Raw genomic sequence first — 20,490 nt, forward strand, 5'->3', positions numbered from 1 at the left:
TATAGTGTCCCAGTCACTATACTGGGAAATTAGGACCCACATGGACCAGAGGGTGAGCGCCCCCTGCTGGCCCCACTAACACCTCTTCCAGCAGCAACCTTAGTTTTTCCCAGGAGGTCTCCTATCAAGGTACTGACCAGGCTCACACCTGCTTAGGTTCAGTGGGTTGCCAGTTGTGAGTTGCAGGGTGATTTGGCTGCTGGCCAAATTGAGTTTGTTATTTTATTCTTCAGACTTACCTGATCCATTTAAAATAAACAACATATAATGTTGACTTAGAAGAACAAAGCAGTGATTAGTGCTGAACTGTAAGGTTGTTCGTTCACTCAAACTGCTCCAGTAAATGCTTTCTGTATAAATTGGTCCTTTCCAGGTCATTGCAAATGAGAATTTGTTTCCACCTAAAAAAAAAATCTTTAAAAAATATGGCAGATGCGAGGCTCAAAATTGAGCATATCTTAAAATTCCACAAGAAATTAGTCATTAAAAACCTTAGCTGAAAAAAAGAATGTATGGCAAAGCTAACAGAAAGAAACAATGATAACAGCATTAATCTCTTCAGAAGAGTATTGATTTCAAATACATAAATTCACAATAAAATCTTAATTGCAAGCCCATTGTATCTCTGTGTATCTCTCTGTAATGAACTCTGAAAACCCTGAGGTACTCAAAACAATTTGCAGATCTTTTCTATAAAGTTTTGCTTTGTTCTGTATTTTTTATACTTTGTAAAAGAAAATGAGCATTTGTTATGCCAAGGCAGGAGGGAACTTGTAGCCCTTAGTTGCCCTGGGAAACCGGAACATTCCCATGGGTGTCTATATTGTTCCTGGGGCTACTATAACACACTCTGGCCACTTATTGGTGATTTTCCAAACCAGTTTTGCCTATTTTTATCCTGTTATGCCACTGGAAAGATGCTCTGACATTGAAATGCCCCCAGTGGTGCTAATCATATATTGACCTGAGTGACACTTCCTGCCTGAAACCTGAAGATATCCAATCCAGCTTCGTGCTCAAGATCCCTAAATTCCTGTTCAGCACCAGACCACTGGCCTCTGTCCCTTCATCCATCCATGCATCTGTAGAGCAGTCACTCTACCTGACCCTTCATTTAAAAACTGCGTTCACCTTCCACACAGTACAACTCTAGTCCACTGTTAATCTCCACAATCTTTGTCCCTCCTCAGCTGTCTTCGGCGAATCCCAAGCTCTTTATACTTTGGCTTTCTTCACTAGCTGCCAAAGATTGCCGAGTCCCTACATTTGGATTCCTGCCCATAAGTAATCTGCTTCTGTTAGCTTTAGCTATCTGCAGTTGAAAACAATTGAGTTGAATTTAATAATTGAATTAAACAAGCTCACAATCATTATGTTAAGAAAATAATATAATTGTACACTCCATGTCATGCCCAGAATAGTACATTTGAAATTAATACCTATGCAATTGTCTAAAAATGTACACACATCAAAACAACACACTAAAACACTACACTAGAAGTTTGTATACAGAACAAATTAACACAGAACCTATTTTTAAAAAATAATTACTAAATTATGATGCATGCTGAAGGAATTACTGAAAAATAATGTACACTTGTACCTGATTTGATATCATCAATAAGGCAATTTTAAAACGATCAAGTTGAGATGAATATCAAGCTGATGAGAATAATAGTAATATTTTGTGTGTGGCGCCTTCTTTGGGTTTATCAGCCATCTTATAAATAGAATTATTGCTGATTGATCTCTGATTTGATGAGTAAAAGTCATTATAACTATTATTATTATTATCATTCCATGTTCAATTAAATGTGTTGTTTTGATTAGATGCAATAGAATTGAAATAATATAGAATATAGAACAATACTATAGAAATTAATCAATGAAAATTAATTTCCTACAGTATGTATATTACCTGTTCATCTGGATACATTAATGCATCTGTAACCAAAGGATACTGACATTCCAAAGTTATTATATTGTGACACATCAGTTACTGGACAGGGGATTTATTGTCACATGACAATGTTCAGCGAAACATCTACCGTACTTTTTATTGTTAATCTATTGACATTGAATCTTTGCTTTACTGTCATGTTTCAGGTCGTTCATCCCAAGCTTATACTGTATATCATTTTGTTTATTTTTCTTGTTTTCATTTAGTGGACCTCAGGGTTATTCATCACAGTATCTGAATATTTAGTTTTTATTCTTATCAAAAGTGAGTTTGTTGTTTAAGTTTATTCCATAAATGCCACCTCTGCAAAGCAGAAAGGAAATAAATCAGTTTTCCAGACTAACCTGTCTAACAATTTCAATGGGTGTCAGAGCCTTGAAAAGGTTCTGAATTCATAAGCACTAATTTGTCACCAAGCTACAGTTTAAGAGCGCTTCACAATGGTATTGCTGTGTTTATTTCCAGGCTTATCTGTGCTGCACATCCCTTTGCAAAGTGAAATTAATTCCATGCATTCGTCATTAACAGAACAAAGCCAATGCTCTTTATGAGTAAGATCATTATGCAGTACATTAAGCACAAATATGACAGTTCTTCTCATCCCACAGTTGTCTGAAACAATACATTATTCTCTCATTTAAGTGGTTTCCCATGTAACGAAAAGCTTTTGTGGAAGCTGCATGTTCAGTTTTATTATTTTATCAATTTTATTTATTTCTCCATACTAGTTTGCTAACCATAGTTAACCAGGTTAATATCTAAAAGGTATTTGGATCTCTGATAACCACTGATAAAAGTAGCAACATACTGTCTTTTAAATTTAGTATATCATCAAATTTTATGGGGAATACAATAATGCAAACATCAGTTTCTATATTTTAAAAATTCATTTTTTAAATAATAATCTTAAACACTGCTTTCCCAATGGAAGTGTGATAAAACACTTGACTTTGAGTGAGCACAGCATTTATTACCTTTTATTACCACCTACCATTTATTAACTGTTTTCTATTTTTTTTTTCACTTTCCAAATCATTAAGTATGCAGATTTTGGCTCCTATACACACACAAGGAAAAATAGAAAACAAAACATAGTTTTTTTAGAGCACCAACAACACTCAAGTCCCTCTCTAGATAGAGCTGGGCACTAAACTGCTTTTCAATAAATTAAAATGATCTGTTTTGCCTGTTTACTACTGTATATATAATTATGTTCTAAAGCTCCTAACAGAACCTGTTCAGCTTTGATTCCTTTCTTCTTATTATCACTGTTTATGATTATGATAAAAAACATCACAAAGATATAGTTACTTTCAGTCTGTTCCCCGTTCCCCTAAGGAAGGTGAGGAACCCTAAAATGCTTCTCTTTTTGGTTTTTAAATTGTTATTAAACTCACTAATAATCATTGATGAACTAGTCAGATGACAGCGGGCAGTACAACAGGCCCTACGTTCATGTGCTGTTCTTCATAATTCTCCTGACTTTCATGAATTTCTTCCATAAACCCAAAGGTGACTGATAAGGCCACTACAGGACAGACTGTACAAGTGTTGTCTCTTGAAATAATAAGCTCATGTTCTGTGCAATACACTCAAGTTGAGCCCTCCTTGACACTCACTTTGTTTTTTCTTTTTGTCATCTTTGAATCTCAAAGTGCTTGGCCCTTTTCAAGATATTCATCCTATTCCCATTGAATGCTAATAAACTTCCAAGAGTCAAAACTGGCGCTGTATTTTTTCAAGTTTCTTCATTTGTGTGATGAATCATTCACAATCACAAAGGCAATCATGTGTGAGCGTCCAGACTATGGATGTTACCAGAATTTTTTTATTTGTTTTTCTGGAAAACTAGGTTTTGGTGATAGCGAGTCCATGCTCTTTTCCACTTGTAGTAACATGATGGATGACTTTATATTTGATATTGTCATGTTCTTCCTTCACATTGTTTCTTGTCCGCATACTGGAACCTCATCCAACCCTTGTGTTGAAGTCTCTTAGTAGAATAAATGTCATCTTTCACAATTCCACAAAGTATATGGAAAGAAATTTGATGACCCTCACTGAAGCTCTAATTCTGTTACAGTCTTCTAGAACAGGCATTGAGACTATGAATACAGGCCAAACAAAAGAATAATGGAAAAACTGGCTGTTTATAATAAGGGCTGGTGCAAAAAAAAATATTTATAAAAGGGATAAGACAAAACATTCAGCACAAAATAATTAGTTTCTCCAGAGAACTTCCCATTAACAGGGCTACAATTGGTCTACTAAATTAAGCTTTGAAACAGCATACATATATTGATACTCAGCACAAAGACAGGACTATAACAAAGACTAAACAAAAATTTAAATCTTAGTGCTACAGTATAAATGCCATGTTAAATACCCTAAGCTCACTGTTGATTTTATTGATTGAACAAAACTCTCAACAAAGAGCCTTGTTTCTTTTTAATCAATGATGATAAAATGTTCAATGAAATAGAATAAATTGTTTTGCATTTTTGTTAGGGTACATTAAGATGAGATGAAATAATGTTTGACTAAAACTAAGATCAAATTTAAGTTTATTTAAATGAGTTTCCCTGTACGTGTAATTTCAGTACTTTCGAAGGGGGAAATAGTAAAAACATGCATGCTATGACTGTAATGAATATAATTCTGGGGCAACAACTGCATACTGATTGCAAGGTTAAAATTGTGTGATAATTGAAAAATATGGAAGTGTTCAATTTCTCTCTTTCCTTTTCTTTTCATTTTCATTCTGTCCATCATGAAACCTTATCATGTCTTTTTTTTTGGGCACTGAGGCAAACAATGTTAAGATTTCTGTGCTGCCCTAATTAAATTAAGTGTTATGACCCCAAGTGTCTAGGGGTATCAGGGTGTAACATTTAGGATAATTCTTTTGGAAGCAGGTGGGTTCTGGTGAGGGAATAGGAAGTGTGATAGCAAAGGTGGGTGCAAAAGTGATTATTTTAAATTGAATAAGTGACTAGTAAAACACGATAACACACAGGGATAAGGAACTAGAGTGGTGCCAAAAGAAAAGAAAATAACAAACAAAATGGAGCTGGCTAGGAAAGTGAGGGAAAGCTAATCTGACTACAAAAGAAAACCATAAACACGGTCTTCAACACCCTAGCTAACCTGCACTGACTACCCAAAACCATACAAGACAAACGGCACTCACCTGTACTAGACTAGTGTTACTAATACAAAGTCAACTAAGTGTGCAAAGTGAACCCAACAACCTAAACTAACCTTATACACAAAAGTTCACACAAAAACACAAGTGAACCAGGAATACAAATAAGGGAGAACAAGAGTAATCAACAGGAGCAGGGTACAAAAGAACACAAAAGTTGAACATGTAACACGTTAGGGCAAGGTAATGGCAAAACAAGGATAAACACAAAAACAAACAAAAGTACAAAGAGACGAACAGAAACAAAAGCCAAGACTATACACAAATACATACACACACAAAGCAAAACAAAACAAACCAACGAAGCCGAAGCAATAACTAGAAGCGAAGCGAACCAATAACCAAAACCAAGTAGGACCGAAGTCAAACAAAAGGCTCTTTCCTTCAGAAAACCTCCATGTTATATTCTGAATAAGATGCACTCTGATTGGCTGATAAGCTAATTGATCACAATGTCATACAGAAAGTGTGATGTAACGGTGGGCCAATTGGGAGGGGAGAACAATCAAGGGTCAGCAGCGTGGAACATAAAAAAAACACACACAGACCACACACTGGGAGGTAACATTAAGAAATCAGAAAGAGAAGCTGAAAACACAAAAAAAGATTTTCTTGTAGAGGCTCTGCAAACCCTGGAGGTGTGAGTCCATATTAGGTAAGACACAAATATAACTAACCAATTTATTTACAATAAATATTGTAAATGCAAATATATAATGTCCTTTGTTTCACAAATCTTCTAGAATGAAAATGAATGAAAGAAATAAGTCATAATTCTATGTAAAATGAGAGATCTCATCCAAAATCATGCAGGGAGGGTGTTTCATTGCCCTTTGTCACAAAGATATCACAAGATGAGGACAGGGTTTGCAGAGTTTGGAGGATGCAGAATTCCTAACAGAATTCATAGTAGCCAAAGTGACTTCATGGCCAAAGCAATCCTTTCATACTTCACCCTGTTAATGTTGATTCTACAGTACTCATTGCTCCTGTTCTATGGAGAGGATGACAAGGAGGTGCACTTTGTAACCCAATGCATTTAGACTGCCTGTGTATTTAAGTTGCAAAATGTTTTTGATGCCCCTCCTAGATACTTAAAATGTACAGTATATGCCTCTTATATTGGTATTATTAGAGGCTTTATGTTGTATATTTCTATTGTATATCTTTTAATTGTATGAGTTCACTAAACCAAATTCTAAACCAAATGTAACAAGTTGTTATGGGAATAAAGTCATAAACGTGATCTTAATTTTTTTTTTCTGCAGACAGTATTATTACTTTATGACCAAGACAGGTACTTGGAGAATAAAGGCTACAAATATTGAACTATCAGTCTTTCCTTTTGATCTTATGTTTGTAATGACTTGAACCAGGAGCAAAAGCTGTAAACAAATGACAAATGGATGAATGGTAGTGAAGTGCTTTCTGTGCTTCAACATTTTTGCCCCGTTATCCGTCACTTCTAATAAGCACTGAACAAACACAGTCAATAAAAACACATAGGCAGCAGCTGCATTGCATTAGCTATCGCACAAACTGACATAGCATTCTTGGTGCTTCTTGTAGTTGCAGCATGAAGTCATTGAGTCTGATATCAGGAACATTTACACAAATTCACTCTCTACAGATCAACACTTATAGTCAGTATACATTAAATTTTTATTTCTATGAATTGTAAAATAGAATGGAATTCTTTCCTTAATTCCATATTTTTCTGCTTCTTACAGGAGTCATACCAGTAATAAGTTAAAGGAAAACCTATTCTGTCTCAACATAAATTATATTATGTTCTACTTGTAATTACACTGCAATTACATTTGTTTTCACACTTCACATACTTCACAGTCACATGCAATGCTATTTCAAAATTTGATTTGAACTTTAAAATGTAATGAATTGTAATGAATTATATTAAACGGACATTGTTTTTGAGAATTGAAAAACAATGTCTGAGGTGAAGATAGTTTACATTAGGTTCTGCATATTTTCTGTATAATAATTAGTTTAATTAATGCATTAAAATTGAAGGCAATAAATTCTATTTTGTATGATAAATGTATTTTCATAGTAAAATACAGTACATGATATACATGTGAAACTGTTTATTACACACTATTTTGCTCAAAATGCCGTAGTTTCTTAACTTTCCTTATAATTACATTTTCCTAGCTCAATATACATTACTAAACATTGAGATTTTCTGGAGTGCCTGGATATTCACCAATATATTAAATAAATCTACATTTCAAGTTTAAAGGCAAAAGTATTTTGTTTTAGTATAATAAAATTATTATTAATGTGTTTAACATTTCTTGTTAACTTCAGTTACAGAAGATTCTTACAGTTTAGTAAAACAAAAAAATACTCCTACCTACCAATAATTTTGGTTACATGATGAATTATTGAAAACTGTGTGAAAATGTTTAGCCAGTTAAAATGAATCCTCCTTGCCTATTATCTTTAAAATATTCCACATCTCCTCTTTATAATGGAGCACTATCACATAAAGCAGCAATGTGATTAATTATTTAAGGCTAATTTGTGGATGCTTCATTAGTGGAACCTGCATGCTTAACACCAGCAAATAAAAAATGGCCAATTAAGATTACTGTATCAAAAGATATCCTGCTGCTTACAAAAACAATACATCAGCACAAATTGCCAAACGAAAATATCTGAGTCTTTATTCTAAGCGACAGAAGCAGATAGGATTAGGGCTTTTACAATAAATTTGACAGTATAACTATGATGGTTCCTTAACCTCCAATGGGCACAAAACTTCTACTCTAAACTGCAAAGCCTTGCCAGGAATTTGTGTTTATTCTCAATTGGTGGCAGTCGTAACTAAACAAAAAATAAGTTACTTATATACTACATAGTTGCAGTTGATTATATACTACATTTTTGTGATAGAATGAAACAACAAACCAATATTATTTTAGCCTTTTATAAGTTAAATAACACTGTAATCAAGTATTTAAAGCCAGTACCACTGATGTGAGTAGTGATATTCTGTCCTTTCTTATGGTAACACCTAAAATAAATAAGGATGTAGAAAATTTAAAATTATTTTAACATGTAGTATGCTGTATTAAGAGCCCCATTATTTGAAAAGCTAACCAAATTTCATTTTTTAACTCCCAAGTTAATCATATACTTTTAGCAACCCTAACAAAGTAAAATATGTACAGTATGTGATGGTCCATGATGGTCCATAAAATGTAATACAAATGTAATATAGGTGGTGCAGTGGTTTGTATTGCTGTCTTAAAGCATTGAGGCCCAGTTTGTACGTTCTCCCCATGTTCATGTGGATTTCCTCTGAGTACTCCTTTTTCCTCCCACAGTACATAGACATACTGGTGGGTTAATTAGCTTTTGTAAAATTGGCCCTGGAGTGTTTGTGTCTCTATGTGTCCTGCCAAGAATGGGCGTCCCGTCAAGGGTGTATCTTGCCTTGCATCCATTGTTCGAAGACTTCAGTTCCCCCGCCACACAAAACTGGATAAATCAGTTTAAAAAATGGATGGATAAATATCATCTTATTATTATTCTATTGTTAGTATCCACTCACTTTTATTTTAAAAATATCTGAATGTTTATATTTTGCTATACAACATCAGGTTTTTAGATTTGGTTCAGTTTGTCTTACAATTCAGTTTGTTTTATAAAGATGCAGCCATTCAAAATGCACGCTACAACCCCGTACCACGCGAAAATATCTACAGTTCACTGCGTTGTACCACAGTACGTGATTGGCTGGCCAAAATGATCGACACGGGCACTCATGGGGCATTGGTTGTTAGTGGAACGATTTAATCATTTAATCTCTTAACTGTGCATGTTTTAATTTGCTTAATATTGGATATTTAAATGGAATTTTACAACTAAAGGGAACATTTAGTAGCTGTGCATAAAATGAAGAGCAGTATAATGCGTCTGATGGTCATAAACAATATTAATTTAGGAATATAAACATATTATGTAAATTCTATATGGCTGGTATTATACACACCAGTATTCCACTTTCTTCCTAAACATTTTAAGCATAAAGTCTTTCATTCAGTTACATACTGTTTTGAAAAGCTTTTAAGTGCTCCTTTAGACAATATTAAGTTTATATACTTCGTAAAAAGTTATAATGTTTTCGCAGTAAAAACGCATACTTTTTAGAATTTGATTAATAGGGAATATAATATGGAATTGTGTTTCTAAAGAAATTAATAACGATATAAGTATATTCATATAGCTTAAATTATCACAGTAGGACACATTCTTTGTAAATGTCTGTATCAGTTTAACTCATTCACCAATGATTACCTGTGTGGTATAATAGTATAGGCTTGTGCCTTGCATGCTAGAGGTCGGCGGTTTGAACCCAGCTATACCCATGAGTTTTCTTTTAACAAATAAATATTACAAACTACATTACAAACTCTCTTGTTCAAATGGATTGTTTTGTTGCTGCACAGACTGTTAAACCAGAGGAAAAGAGCGCCTCTTTCTTCGAAGCATTTCATTGATCCGATCAGATATTTGTTTCAAATCATACAAAGAAAGTTTTGATAATCTCCGATTCACCATGCCTATAATGGTTTCCCAGAGATTGCAACGCAAGGCCCTTTCGCCTTTGGACCCATCACAATTTACGGATGTGGTCCACCCCCAGTAAATTTCGAAAGTTACAAGATTACAAAACAGATGAGCAGTGTAGCGGTCGACTCTGGGTTTCCCATATATGCGGATGCACTGAACGTACAATCTCTCCTCCTTTTCTTAACTGGTGGGCAAAAGTTGGATATCTGGGAGAACTGTACGTTGCATTGGCATCTGTGAATTCTGCTGTGTAGATGGTCCTTCCTGAGGGGAGATAGACAGCGGGGACAGCACCAGCCAATTCTTGAGCGGAGGTGAGCAGAGAGTCAGGATGGAGTGTCCTGGGCTGGTGTGAAAGGGGGCAGTGTGCGCTCTGCTGGGGGCGGAAGGCTCTGTGGAGATACGCATTCCGCCAGGTACAGCAACCTGCACGGCGGGAAGTGGCACTTTTCAGGAGATGAAGGTCTGTTCGGAGACAGCTGACCTAGAGTTTGAGTGCTCCAGGTCAATTATTATCAAAACCCTCAACTCGTTCACTTGAGGTTATTTTGGAAACATTTTGATGTGCTCCTTTTAACAACATTGCTGTCAATATTGTAGCAATAGACAAAATGAAATGCTTGGGGTTTGTAATGTAGGGCACTCTAACCGAGTTGAACTTTGATGCAGGACAAATAAATTTATTTCCCACATTTGATTGGTGGTTGCCTTATGTTGAACAGCAACAATGACAACAGTGCATGCTACTGAAAATTCCTTCCCATCCCCCAGAACTGTTCTGTTCCATTCTATTCGACATAACTTTGCACAGCAAGGTGTTGACACAACGTATCTCCTCAATACATTTTTAGTTTACTAACCGTCCAAGGTCATTTATTATGAATAATATCTTCCATATAGCATTAAAATTGTAACACTTTTCACAAGTGTAAATCCACCTATTTTCTAACCACTTTATCCAGGACAAGTAACAGTTTCACCCCTCCCGCTTCCCTCTGCCTGTCTTGTTCCCATTTTTAACCATTCTGTGCCCGAATTGCAGCGGGTGAGAGAGAGTAGGAAGAGACAGAAAAAAACGAATGCAGACGGTTACAAAGAAAGTGGACCATGGTAATGCTTTGAGCTTACAGCTTGTCCAAGGTCATCCATTAATAGTAATATTAATAATATCTTCAATAAAGACTTTGATGCATAAAATATTTCTGCAAAATTAAAATATTTATGATGAAGGTGGAAGGTTGTGTATTTTTGTCTAACTGAGCAATCTTGCTTTTATAAAATATACCGACTTTTTAATGTTTAATGATTAACATGCTGTAATACACAGTTTAAAATTATTAAAAGTCTAAAAAGTATACAACTTTAATTCTTAATTGGAAAAAGATTGTCCCTCAGCAGTGACCGGGATTCGAAACCAGCTTTTTTCTGGTGACAGCTCAAATGCTATACATGATACATTAAGCTTTACTAGCTCGACCTGGCGATTTTACAAGGTGCTTCCGGAAACTATTATCATAACATGCGTTATGATGCTTTATGAAACACCACGCCTACTGTGTTTTGACTCAATGTACTTCGCGCATTTTGAATGGCTAGATCTGTAGGTCACCTTGAATCACATGTTGTTTAAAAGATGTATATAATTTTAAGTTAATCAAGTAATGCCTTTACTTTAGGGAATGCTGGTCCTTGAGAGCCTGAAGGTCTTCATAATTTTATTTCAAATTATCTCTAAAGGCCTTTTTATCTCTGTATGATCTTTATTTAGATATTGATTAATTATAAGCTACCTATACTGTAGGTTTGATAGATGGGGACTCTCTTGGAACGGCTTAATGGAACCTCCTGTTCTAAGAATACATAAAACATATCACTTATGAAGATGAAGGGTAAATATTTTGTAAATATAGAATTATTTATTATGCAGATATACTGTAAAGTCACATACTTCACTTTACAAAACCGTATCAGGCTATAGCAAATACTATTATTCTTTTACATTATAAATCTAAAATCATTTTTTTGTTGTGGATGTTTCCATAGATACTGGAAGGACTGTCTTCCCTATCAGTTCACTGAATGTTTGTTAAAGTCTGTGCTGCACTTTTTAAACCAGATAAGGATCACTTTATTTCTCTACACATTCTAACTATGTTGTTTGTCACATTAAAAATAATTCTAAATATGGATACGATTTTGCATCATGATAACATTGAGCTAATTAAGGAAGATTAATAGAAGATAAGAAAGTATTTTAGCATTCCACTTGTAGTGTTGGGCTGTCCTGTGACCTTTTTTTCCTCTTACCTTTCTTGTAACAGAACGAATAAGGTTCTTGATCCCGAGATGAAGTAAAACAGATGAGTTTATTGCATGCAAGGAACAATAAAGCCAAAGTCTTGTTTCCCGCAAGAAACAACAAAACCGAAGTATTGTTCGCTGTACTGGTACAAACTTTTGGGTTATATAGTGTCTTCTTCTCCGTTTCTGACGTCACTCGGTCTGATGGTAAAGAGGGGGGTTCATGGTATTTGGCCAGTTTACGATGTCCTGGCCAAATGGTCAGTTTAAGATTACAACCAGGGGGGTTCCTAGCTTGCATCTGCAATCCTTATCAGTTAACCCCTTTTCCTGCCATAAACCCCAGCTTGTGACTTAGAAGTCTAAACCTCAAACAGAGAGGATTAAATTCAAACCCCCGTCTTCACATCTTTCTTCACCTTTCACCAGGCTTACTCCTTCCTCTCCTTTATCCAATTAAAGGAAAAAAAAATGTCTTTCCATTCGCTTGTCCATCTAGAACCTATCTCTATTTCAATCTCTCTCCCACTCTTTGCACTTTACCCTCTCTGTGATGCCCACCTATGTTATGAAGAGCAATAAAACCGGGTGAACCTGAATCTGCATCTTCTGCTTGTTATTCTGTACTCTGCAACAGTGAGAGAAACTGGAGTACTCAACAGTAACCACCAGTTCACCTTTAGGCTCTGCTGTCTGCTGTGTCTGCCTGCTATTCGTGTCTGCTATACAGGTGTGTTGCAGTATAAAAGTATGCTTGGTTGCACATCAGTCAGGATTGGGGGAATGGGCTAGATACTGTAAGGGGTATTGAGTTGAATGCATTCAGTTGCCTTTTAGTCACATATTTCAGCTTTGTTATCAACAGATTTATTTGTATTTAAAATATAATATCTCACAGCCCCGAACCACAACACAATATTTTAAAATACATGTGCAGCTTATTTCTGATGTCTAGTGAAGTGCATAAATTCATGGTTTCCATGACAGCACTTGGAGCAGTGACATAATCATGTTAAAAATAAAGTGTTCAAATTATGCATTCTGCCATTGCTTAGTTTAATACATTACCAGTAGTTAATTCACTGACTTGAGTTCCTCTTCAAGTCATTTCATGTAGGATCTAAAGATACTCAGCTTCAATAACATGGTTGGGCACCTTGTTATGGAATGAAATCAGATGCTGCTAGTTTTATTGAACTAATAAATGGAAGTTTTGAACTGAATTTTCCAAGGAATAACAACAAACAGCCAATTTAATCCAGCTGTTATAAATCATGATCTTAACCAAAGTTAGCTACTGTGTATACAGTGTATTTCATACAAACATATTCTTTTGCATTTTTTCTCATGCATCCCCCCATCTTCATCTTTGCTGCTACCCTTTGGATGAAAACTCTGAAAAATCTGAACAGTGATCTGAGCCTTGTCCTATGGCTAGGAGACAGCCCTTTAACCAAGTGTGTTAAGCCTAGACTATTCTACTTAAAATACTCAATGAACTAAAAATACTACATGAATTCTCCACAAAGCTTATTTGTGAAAGTTTCTGATTCTTGGGTTTCATTATCTCTTGTGAATGAATGAACAAGAACTTTATTTTCATAAGGTCAATAGAAAAAGAGGAATGTATTTAAGTTTCACTAAAACATGTAGGCATTATTTAGAAGAAAACTGTACTTTAATTTTCAAGTTTGATTTCCTGGAACTGGTAATATTTTTTTAAACAAGCTGGCTGGCATAGTAACTTTCCGAATGAATATTGGGTTACACAGGCATCATAAGTCTTTAAAGGGTATAAATAAATGTTTCAGCCTGTCTAATAAAATATCTAATGAACAAGAAAAGTTAAATAGCAATCGATATTCAAACACAGGGAATTAATTTTGTGCTCTAAGTAAAGCCTAACTTACTCATTCTTGAAACTATTTTTCATTGAGGACAGGAATATCCGAAGTAAATAAAACCTTCTTTCCTTTGTTGAAGAGATTTAATACTCTCACAGGGGTAAAGTAAAATACAGAATGTTCACAGGAGCTGCCAAAGTTTTTCATTAGGAAGGATAATTATAATTATAGAATATACTGTAGAATATCATTTTTCAAATGAGAAAGATGGTTACCTTAATTGAAAATTAAATAAAAGTACTTGAGCAGTTTTGTAAGTTGAGTTGTGAATCTTCTGTTACACTAGCAGATTGACTGATTCAGAACATTAACCTGTGTGCAAAATGTACCTCTCATTAAAGCTGTTGTAAAAGTTCAAAGCAGTGCTGACACGTGCATTGGTTTATTGTGACTGGGCTTGATTTTTTGGGGTTGCTGGATTATTTTATACACGTTTTTTCAATAGGACATTGCATTGGCATTAAACCTGTTGAAAATATTTTAAAGTTCCTAATTGTAATAAGAGACCAAGTCTTCAAAGAACAGTTAAAATAAAACTACACTATCTTTGGGATAGCAATGCTACCTTTACATTGTCTCTTGTTAAATTGCACTTTGGCCAACTCATCTTTAAAAACAAAATTTACAGAATTCATGGCAGGAAAAAGCTATGATTGACAGGATTTTGATTAAAAAAGAATTTCAGTATACCCTTTTGGTCTCTTAGATGACCTTCCAATGCCTTTGAACCATTTGTGCCACTGACGTTCTTACACAAATGTCATTGAGTTAATAATTTGTTTCACCATTTATCCATGCCAGCATAAAACACCAGGCCTATGTTCACTAACCCTTCCTCTGTAGTAAGAAATGTACATGTCTATGTCCCTGTGATATCACTGGCAGTCCTCTTGCCAACAGCATAAAAGGACAAAATCAGTGTGTCCTCAAATTAATTTCAATTTCAGAGCCTCTGAAACTGTACATCTGTCTCCAATATTTTTTTTTTTCAGATTCAACATTTTAGAGAATACAGACAAACATACATCATGTTAAAAAATTACAGGCCAAGCTAGGAAGAATATACTCTACTGCTGTGAAAGACTGTGTTAATTTTTCTTATTTGTTTATGGCTCTGCAAAATATATTCAGAATGTACTATATATGAGTGTGAATGTAATATTCAATACATCCATCCATCCATTTTCTAACAGCTTTATCCAATTCAGGGCAAGCAATAGGCACAGTCAGGATGCACCCTGCATGAGACACCAGTCCATCACAAGGCACTCACACAAACATACTCACACTGGACCAAATAACCTTCCATTATGTCTTTAGACTGTGGGAGGAAATGGGACCATCCAGTGAAAAACCAGGTGAACATTGGGGAGGACATACAAAATCCACACAGAAACTGTACAAACCCAGGTTCAGAATTTAACTCTGGCCGCCTGTGCTATGAGGCAGCAATGTTTACCACTGTGCCACCAAGCTGCCCATATTAAATATGAAATAACATAAATAAAACACATATATCAGTTATGATCTGTAGCCCCATCCAGGGCAGACCCATTGTTTGCCAAGATAGCCTCTGGCTTCCCCGTGACCCTGCACTGGATAAAGCAGTTAGACAATTGATGGGTGTCTTTCTCTTCTACGGTAATTAAATAGAATACAGCTATTTATTCTCAAAAAGAGGCCATTAAACAAATATATGAGCATAAATATGACATATTAAATATATCAGCAACTTTCTCAATCTGTACAGTAACATATTATTACTTCTATGATTTTTATTCTGCTACAGTAGCTATTTTTATAGCTACAGTAATTTAGTATTCAAGTTTGATGTGTTAACTATTGTCCAGACCTTTAAAAACCCATTTGACTCAAACATTGATGCAAACATTCATTCCAGAACATAGTCATTTTAGTTAACAAGAAAAAGGCACTAGAAAGTCTGTATTACCCTATGAGCATGATTATATCTTCTTATATATCTTCTGTATTCTCGTTTTTTTATTTTCACCTGGCTTGACATTCAACAGGTACAAAAGAAGTCAGATGTCAAAATATTAATAGATATACTGTAGTGTGGGTGTATTGTGTTAAAGGCTGATAAGAAATCAGCAAAGAGAAGTCTAGCTGAAGAATTTTTCCATTTTAAATGTTTATGAAGAACATCTAGAAACTTTTTTTAGCATCATCAACTCCCCTTCCAGAAAGGTAAAGTAGGCAAACTTGAGGGGGTCAAGATTTGACTTTACTGCAGCCACAATACATGTATTTGTTTCAAACAAATACTTCATCACTAATGGAGTCAGAGCTATTGGCCTCAAGTGATCCTTAAGTGATCCACAGTAGACTAGCCTTTTCTTTTTATTCAGAGAACTCTTCAGCTCTTTGGGGACCCAAGTCTTGTTATTTGGATAAATTATGCTCTTAGAGAGAATGTATTTATCAACAAGAAAGTAATTTATGAAGAAATCGCATATAGTGCAACACCAGTATATACTGTATATCTTATACTGTACATAAGACTCATAACATACAGCATCATGAAAATGTTCTCGCCAACTTCCAAAGAGTTGAAGTTCACGAGGAATGACGGCAGCCGAAAGCTTGGGAGAAATTAGAATCATTTATTGAGATGTGGGGATTTGGCGTAACCCACTTGGCTGAGGACCGACCTCCCGGCCGTTGGACAGGGAGGATAGGACCCCCATGCGACCAATGGGGTAGCTGCAAAGGTGGAGAGGGGGTGGAGGAGGGATGCAGAAAACGAACGAGGAAGAGGAGAGGGTGACATTTGATATATATGGAGACCGGTTGCTTACGTCGGGATTAGTGGAAATTGCGGCAGCTGTGTCAAATGAGCTCGGCTGCTTTCATTCCTCCTGAACTTTCATTAAAAACTCCAGTTCACGAGGAATGACGGCAGCTGAAAGCTTCAGAGAAATTAGAATCGTTTATTGAGATGTGGAGATTTGGCTTAACCCGATTGGCTGAGGGCCGACCTCCCGGCCTTTGGACGGGGAGGATAGGACCCCCCAAAAGAACCAAGCGGGACCCCCAGTCACCAGTGCAGAAAAAAAAACAAATGATTATTAAACTAATTCAGTCGAGGGGAGAAAGTGCCTGCTTGAGGGTACCGGGGTTAGTTTTGATGTAGGCATGATAAGCCTCAGAGGACCAACAGCCGAGTTGTTTGATGAGATACTCGGGGATGCCTTGGCGAGCGGCAGAGGCCGCGGCCCCTGATCTGAAGGAGTGACCGGAGAATTGTTCAGGGGGGTAGCCGGCAGTTAGAAGGATGTCGGAGAGGTGAGAGAGGAACCAGTTGCAGGTCACGATATGGCCCTTCTCGTTTACAAACAGAGGGTCAGTAGGCAAAACTCCGGCAGAGGTGCGAAGATGTGCGTAATGGGATAGAGATTCGTATGGGCTTGCGTATGAACAGAGTTTGAAATAATAGATGAGAGTGCCGGACCCAAGTTGGTCAATTTTGCTTTTCTTGAGATAGATAGTCAGTGTATCGGAAGATAAGATGGAGATGTCGGATAAGCAGGGTTGAGAAGAGGGATCGAAGGATGTGGAAGCAGCGGTAATTTCAGAGCATCTTAGGAAGCCGAAGAAGGCTAACAAGAATAAAGATTCGAGAGTGCGGTCGACCCAGGGTGAGTGGTAACCCGACCTGAGAACGTAGATGCAGGATTCGAGGATGTCCGAAGTAAGTGGTGTACGTTGGTTCGGAAGTGTTTTTTCAAGCCGCTGAAAGCCTTTAAGCAGGAGACTAATTTGAGGGTGGATAAGGGAGGGACAGTTCGTGCCGAAAAGGAGTTTATGGAAGAAGTGGATGCCGCACAGGTATACTTTGGTGGTGGATGCTCGTACCTTGAGTGAGTTTCTACAATAGCAAACGAAGGATGATACAGTGAGAATATCGAAAGAAGGGAATTTTATGTACGTGGAGAAGTAAGAGTTGAGAGTTTGAGGGGCAATCCCTAAGAGGGTAGTTTGCTGGGCCAGCTGGACGTAGTGATGGAAAGGGTGATTCAGAGGAACGTGAGTTCCAAATAGGTAGGTACTGTGCATGGGTTCGGTCTTGCATCTGGTGTCAAGCTCCTGAATTTCTGAAATTGAAAGCGAGAGAGAGAGTCAGCTATCTCATTAAGGTGACCTGGAATGTGAGCAGCTACGAGGACGAATTGATGTGTGAGAGAAATCCATTTAAGGTGGCGGAGAAATTTCATGATAGATCGGGATGAAGACCTTCCTTTGTTGATTATATGGACAACTCGAGAAGGTAGGAGATGAATGACCGTCCTTGGGGAATGATACACATGGCGTAATTGTGGTGGCTGAGCAGAGAGAGAAGTTCCCTCTTTGTGCAAGATTTGGCGGAAGAATAGGTAGAGATATACGTCTGGATCCTGTCGATCTTTTCGCGAGGCAGGGAGGCGGAGAAATTGATGGAATTGAGGGTGATCCCAAGGAATTGGATTATATGGGAGGGACCGGTTGTTTTGTCTGTGGCGAGAGGTACCCCTAGTTTCCCGAAAACGGAAGTAAGTGTGGAAGAGGCTCTTGCGGGTGAGGCGTGAGGAAAATCTACGGTAAGGAAATCGTCGAGAAGGTGGACGAGAAAAGGGAGCCTATAGTTATTCAAGAGGATCCAGCAGAGAGCTTCGGCTAAGGTATCGAAAATTTTTGTCCTACTCCTGCATCTGAAAGTAAGGTGGACTGCGAAGAAAAACTTGTTCCGCCAATGAACTCCAAAGAGGTGCCAGAAGTCTGGATCGAGAGGCATAACTTTAAAGGCACTGGAGATTTCGGCCTTAGCGAGCCAGGCGCCCGGACCTGCGATTTTGATGAGAGAAATGGCATGGTCGATTGTGGCATAGTGGAGGGAGAAGTCTGAACTGGGAATAAGGCTATTGAGACTTGGCACGTGGGAGTTATGGGGGGCTGACAAGTCGATTATAAGACGCTTTTTACAGGAATACTTACGGACCGCTATACCGATGGGATTGATGCGGTATGCGGGGAATGGGGGAGAGTCAAGTGGGCCGATCATGAAACCGTTCTCGACTTCAGATGCTAACAAGGAATCAACGGACTGGGGATCGGCGGTGGCAGATTGCAATTTTTTGCAAAAAGATGGGGGAAGAAGGAAGTGTGCACAGGCCTGGTGAGAATCCGAAGGAAAGGCCGTCGAGTAAGATGTGGCTGGAAGAGGGGTCGGGGTGACGGAGCAGCTCGGAAGCAAGAGCGGGGATATCGATTGGGGTAGACAGAAAAGCCAGTAATCATTTGGGAACGCTGAAGGTGGAGCGAGCATGGAAAGGCCGGCGGGGGCAGAGCGTGAGCTTCGCCGCAGAAGCTGCAAATGTGGAGGAAGCGACAAAGGGAAGAGGTGTATGTCGAGGAATTGAAGTTGTTGCAAATTTGTTGACCTCTGATCATCACAATGGGGCAACCGCGAACGTCTCTGGACCGGGAAAGTTTGAAGAAGACCTAGCGGGAGAATTGATGCTGAGGGGGAGAAGGGGCAGAGTCGGGGTTGGGCTTGTGGACTGTATTTGGGCAAAGATTTGATGAATGTGTCCAAGAGGAACAGAAGTCGCAGGAAAGAGCTCTGATGCCAGCGAAAGTGCAGCAGTAAAGCTCAATGTCGAGGGCTCCCCAGTAGGTGCGCTGGTTCCATTGGAGTAGGCAGGCAGCGGCCTTGGCCGAGAACTGCTTGTGGTAGTCGTAGAACAGGGAGCCCTCGAAACGGACAGATAGATCGAGGATGATGTGCATGTAATTGTCGAGTTCCTGATGTAGATTAAGCCGGCCCAGGGACGCCAAATAATGTAGATTAAACCGACCCAGGGACGCCAAATAATGTAGGGAAAACCGGTTCAGGGACGCCAAATATGTAATCATAGTGGCTCTCTGAAGGCACCAGTTCTGTAGGGTTTGGGCATTTACTGAGACAATTATTAATTGTAGCAGTAAATCACAAAGTTGATTCTTTTGATGGCTTTAGAATCCAACCATGCGACATAACTCAAACAACGCACACACACAGGTACTAACACACGAGGATACATTTATTAATACATAGAATATGCATGTAAACCTAACAGATCTTATCGAGAGGGTTATCAGAATACAAAAGGTATATATTCAATCAGTTACAAAGTGTTACACATATCAAGAGGACATACGTTCAGTATATCATTCATTAAGACCGTTTCGTAAAGTGAACTTGGTTACAACTTCTACATTAGATACTCAAACAAGTACATAACTCTTAGGAATTAAATTGATATCAACTGGTTTGGATAACAATTGAATTCTCGAGCTGTAATGCATTGAAGTTGAATACTCATCCAATCTTTGGGGATTCAGATCTCCTGCGGGCACAAAGAAACAGTTGCAGGCTGTTGCTGTCCAATCCGCGCTCTCTGGCTCCGTGCCAGGCTGTGCTGTGCGGCTTGCGACGGTGCGCTGCTGATGCTCACTGACCGGCTAGTTAGTGTTGGCTTTAA

General features: G+C 37.6%; 1 protein-coding gene across 1 annotated transcript; it reads right to left on the reverse strand.

The window, feature by feature from the left end:
• Positions 1–18,236: 18,236 nt before the first annotated feature.
• On the reverse strand, positions 18,237–19,756 carry LOC138241620 (uncharacterized). The gene is made up of 2 exons (XM_069195273.1): positions 19,589–19,756; positions 18,237–19,334 (listed from the first exon to the last, which is right to left on the reverse strand). The coding sequence occupies exons 1-2, from the start codon at positions 19,754–19,756 to the stop codon at positions 18,237–18,239; spliced, it is 1,266 nt and encodes a 421-aa protein (XP_069051374.1).
• Positions 19,757–20,490: the final 734 nt, after the last annotated feature.

The sequence above is a fragment of the Lepisosteus oculatus genome, chromosome 10, assembly GCF_040954835.1.
Source record: "Lepisosteus oculatus isolate fLepOcu1 chromosome 10, fLepOcu1.hap2, whole genome shotgun sequence".
Classification (NCBI taxonomy): domain Eukaryota; kingdom Metazoa; phylum Chordata; class Actinopteri; order Semionotiformes; family Lepisosteidae; genus Lepisosteus; species Lepisosteus oculatus.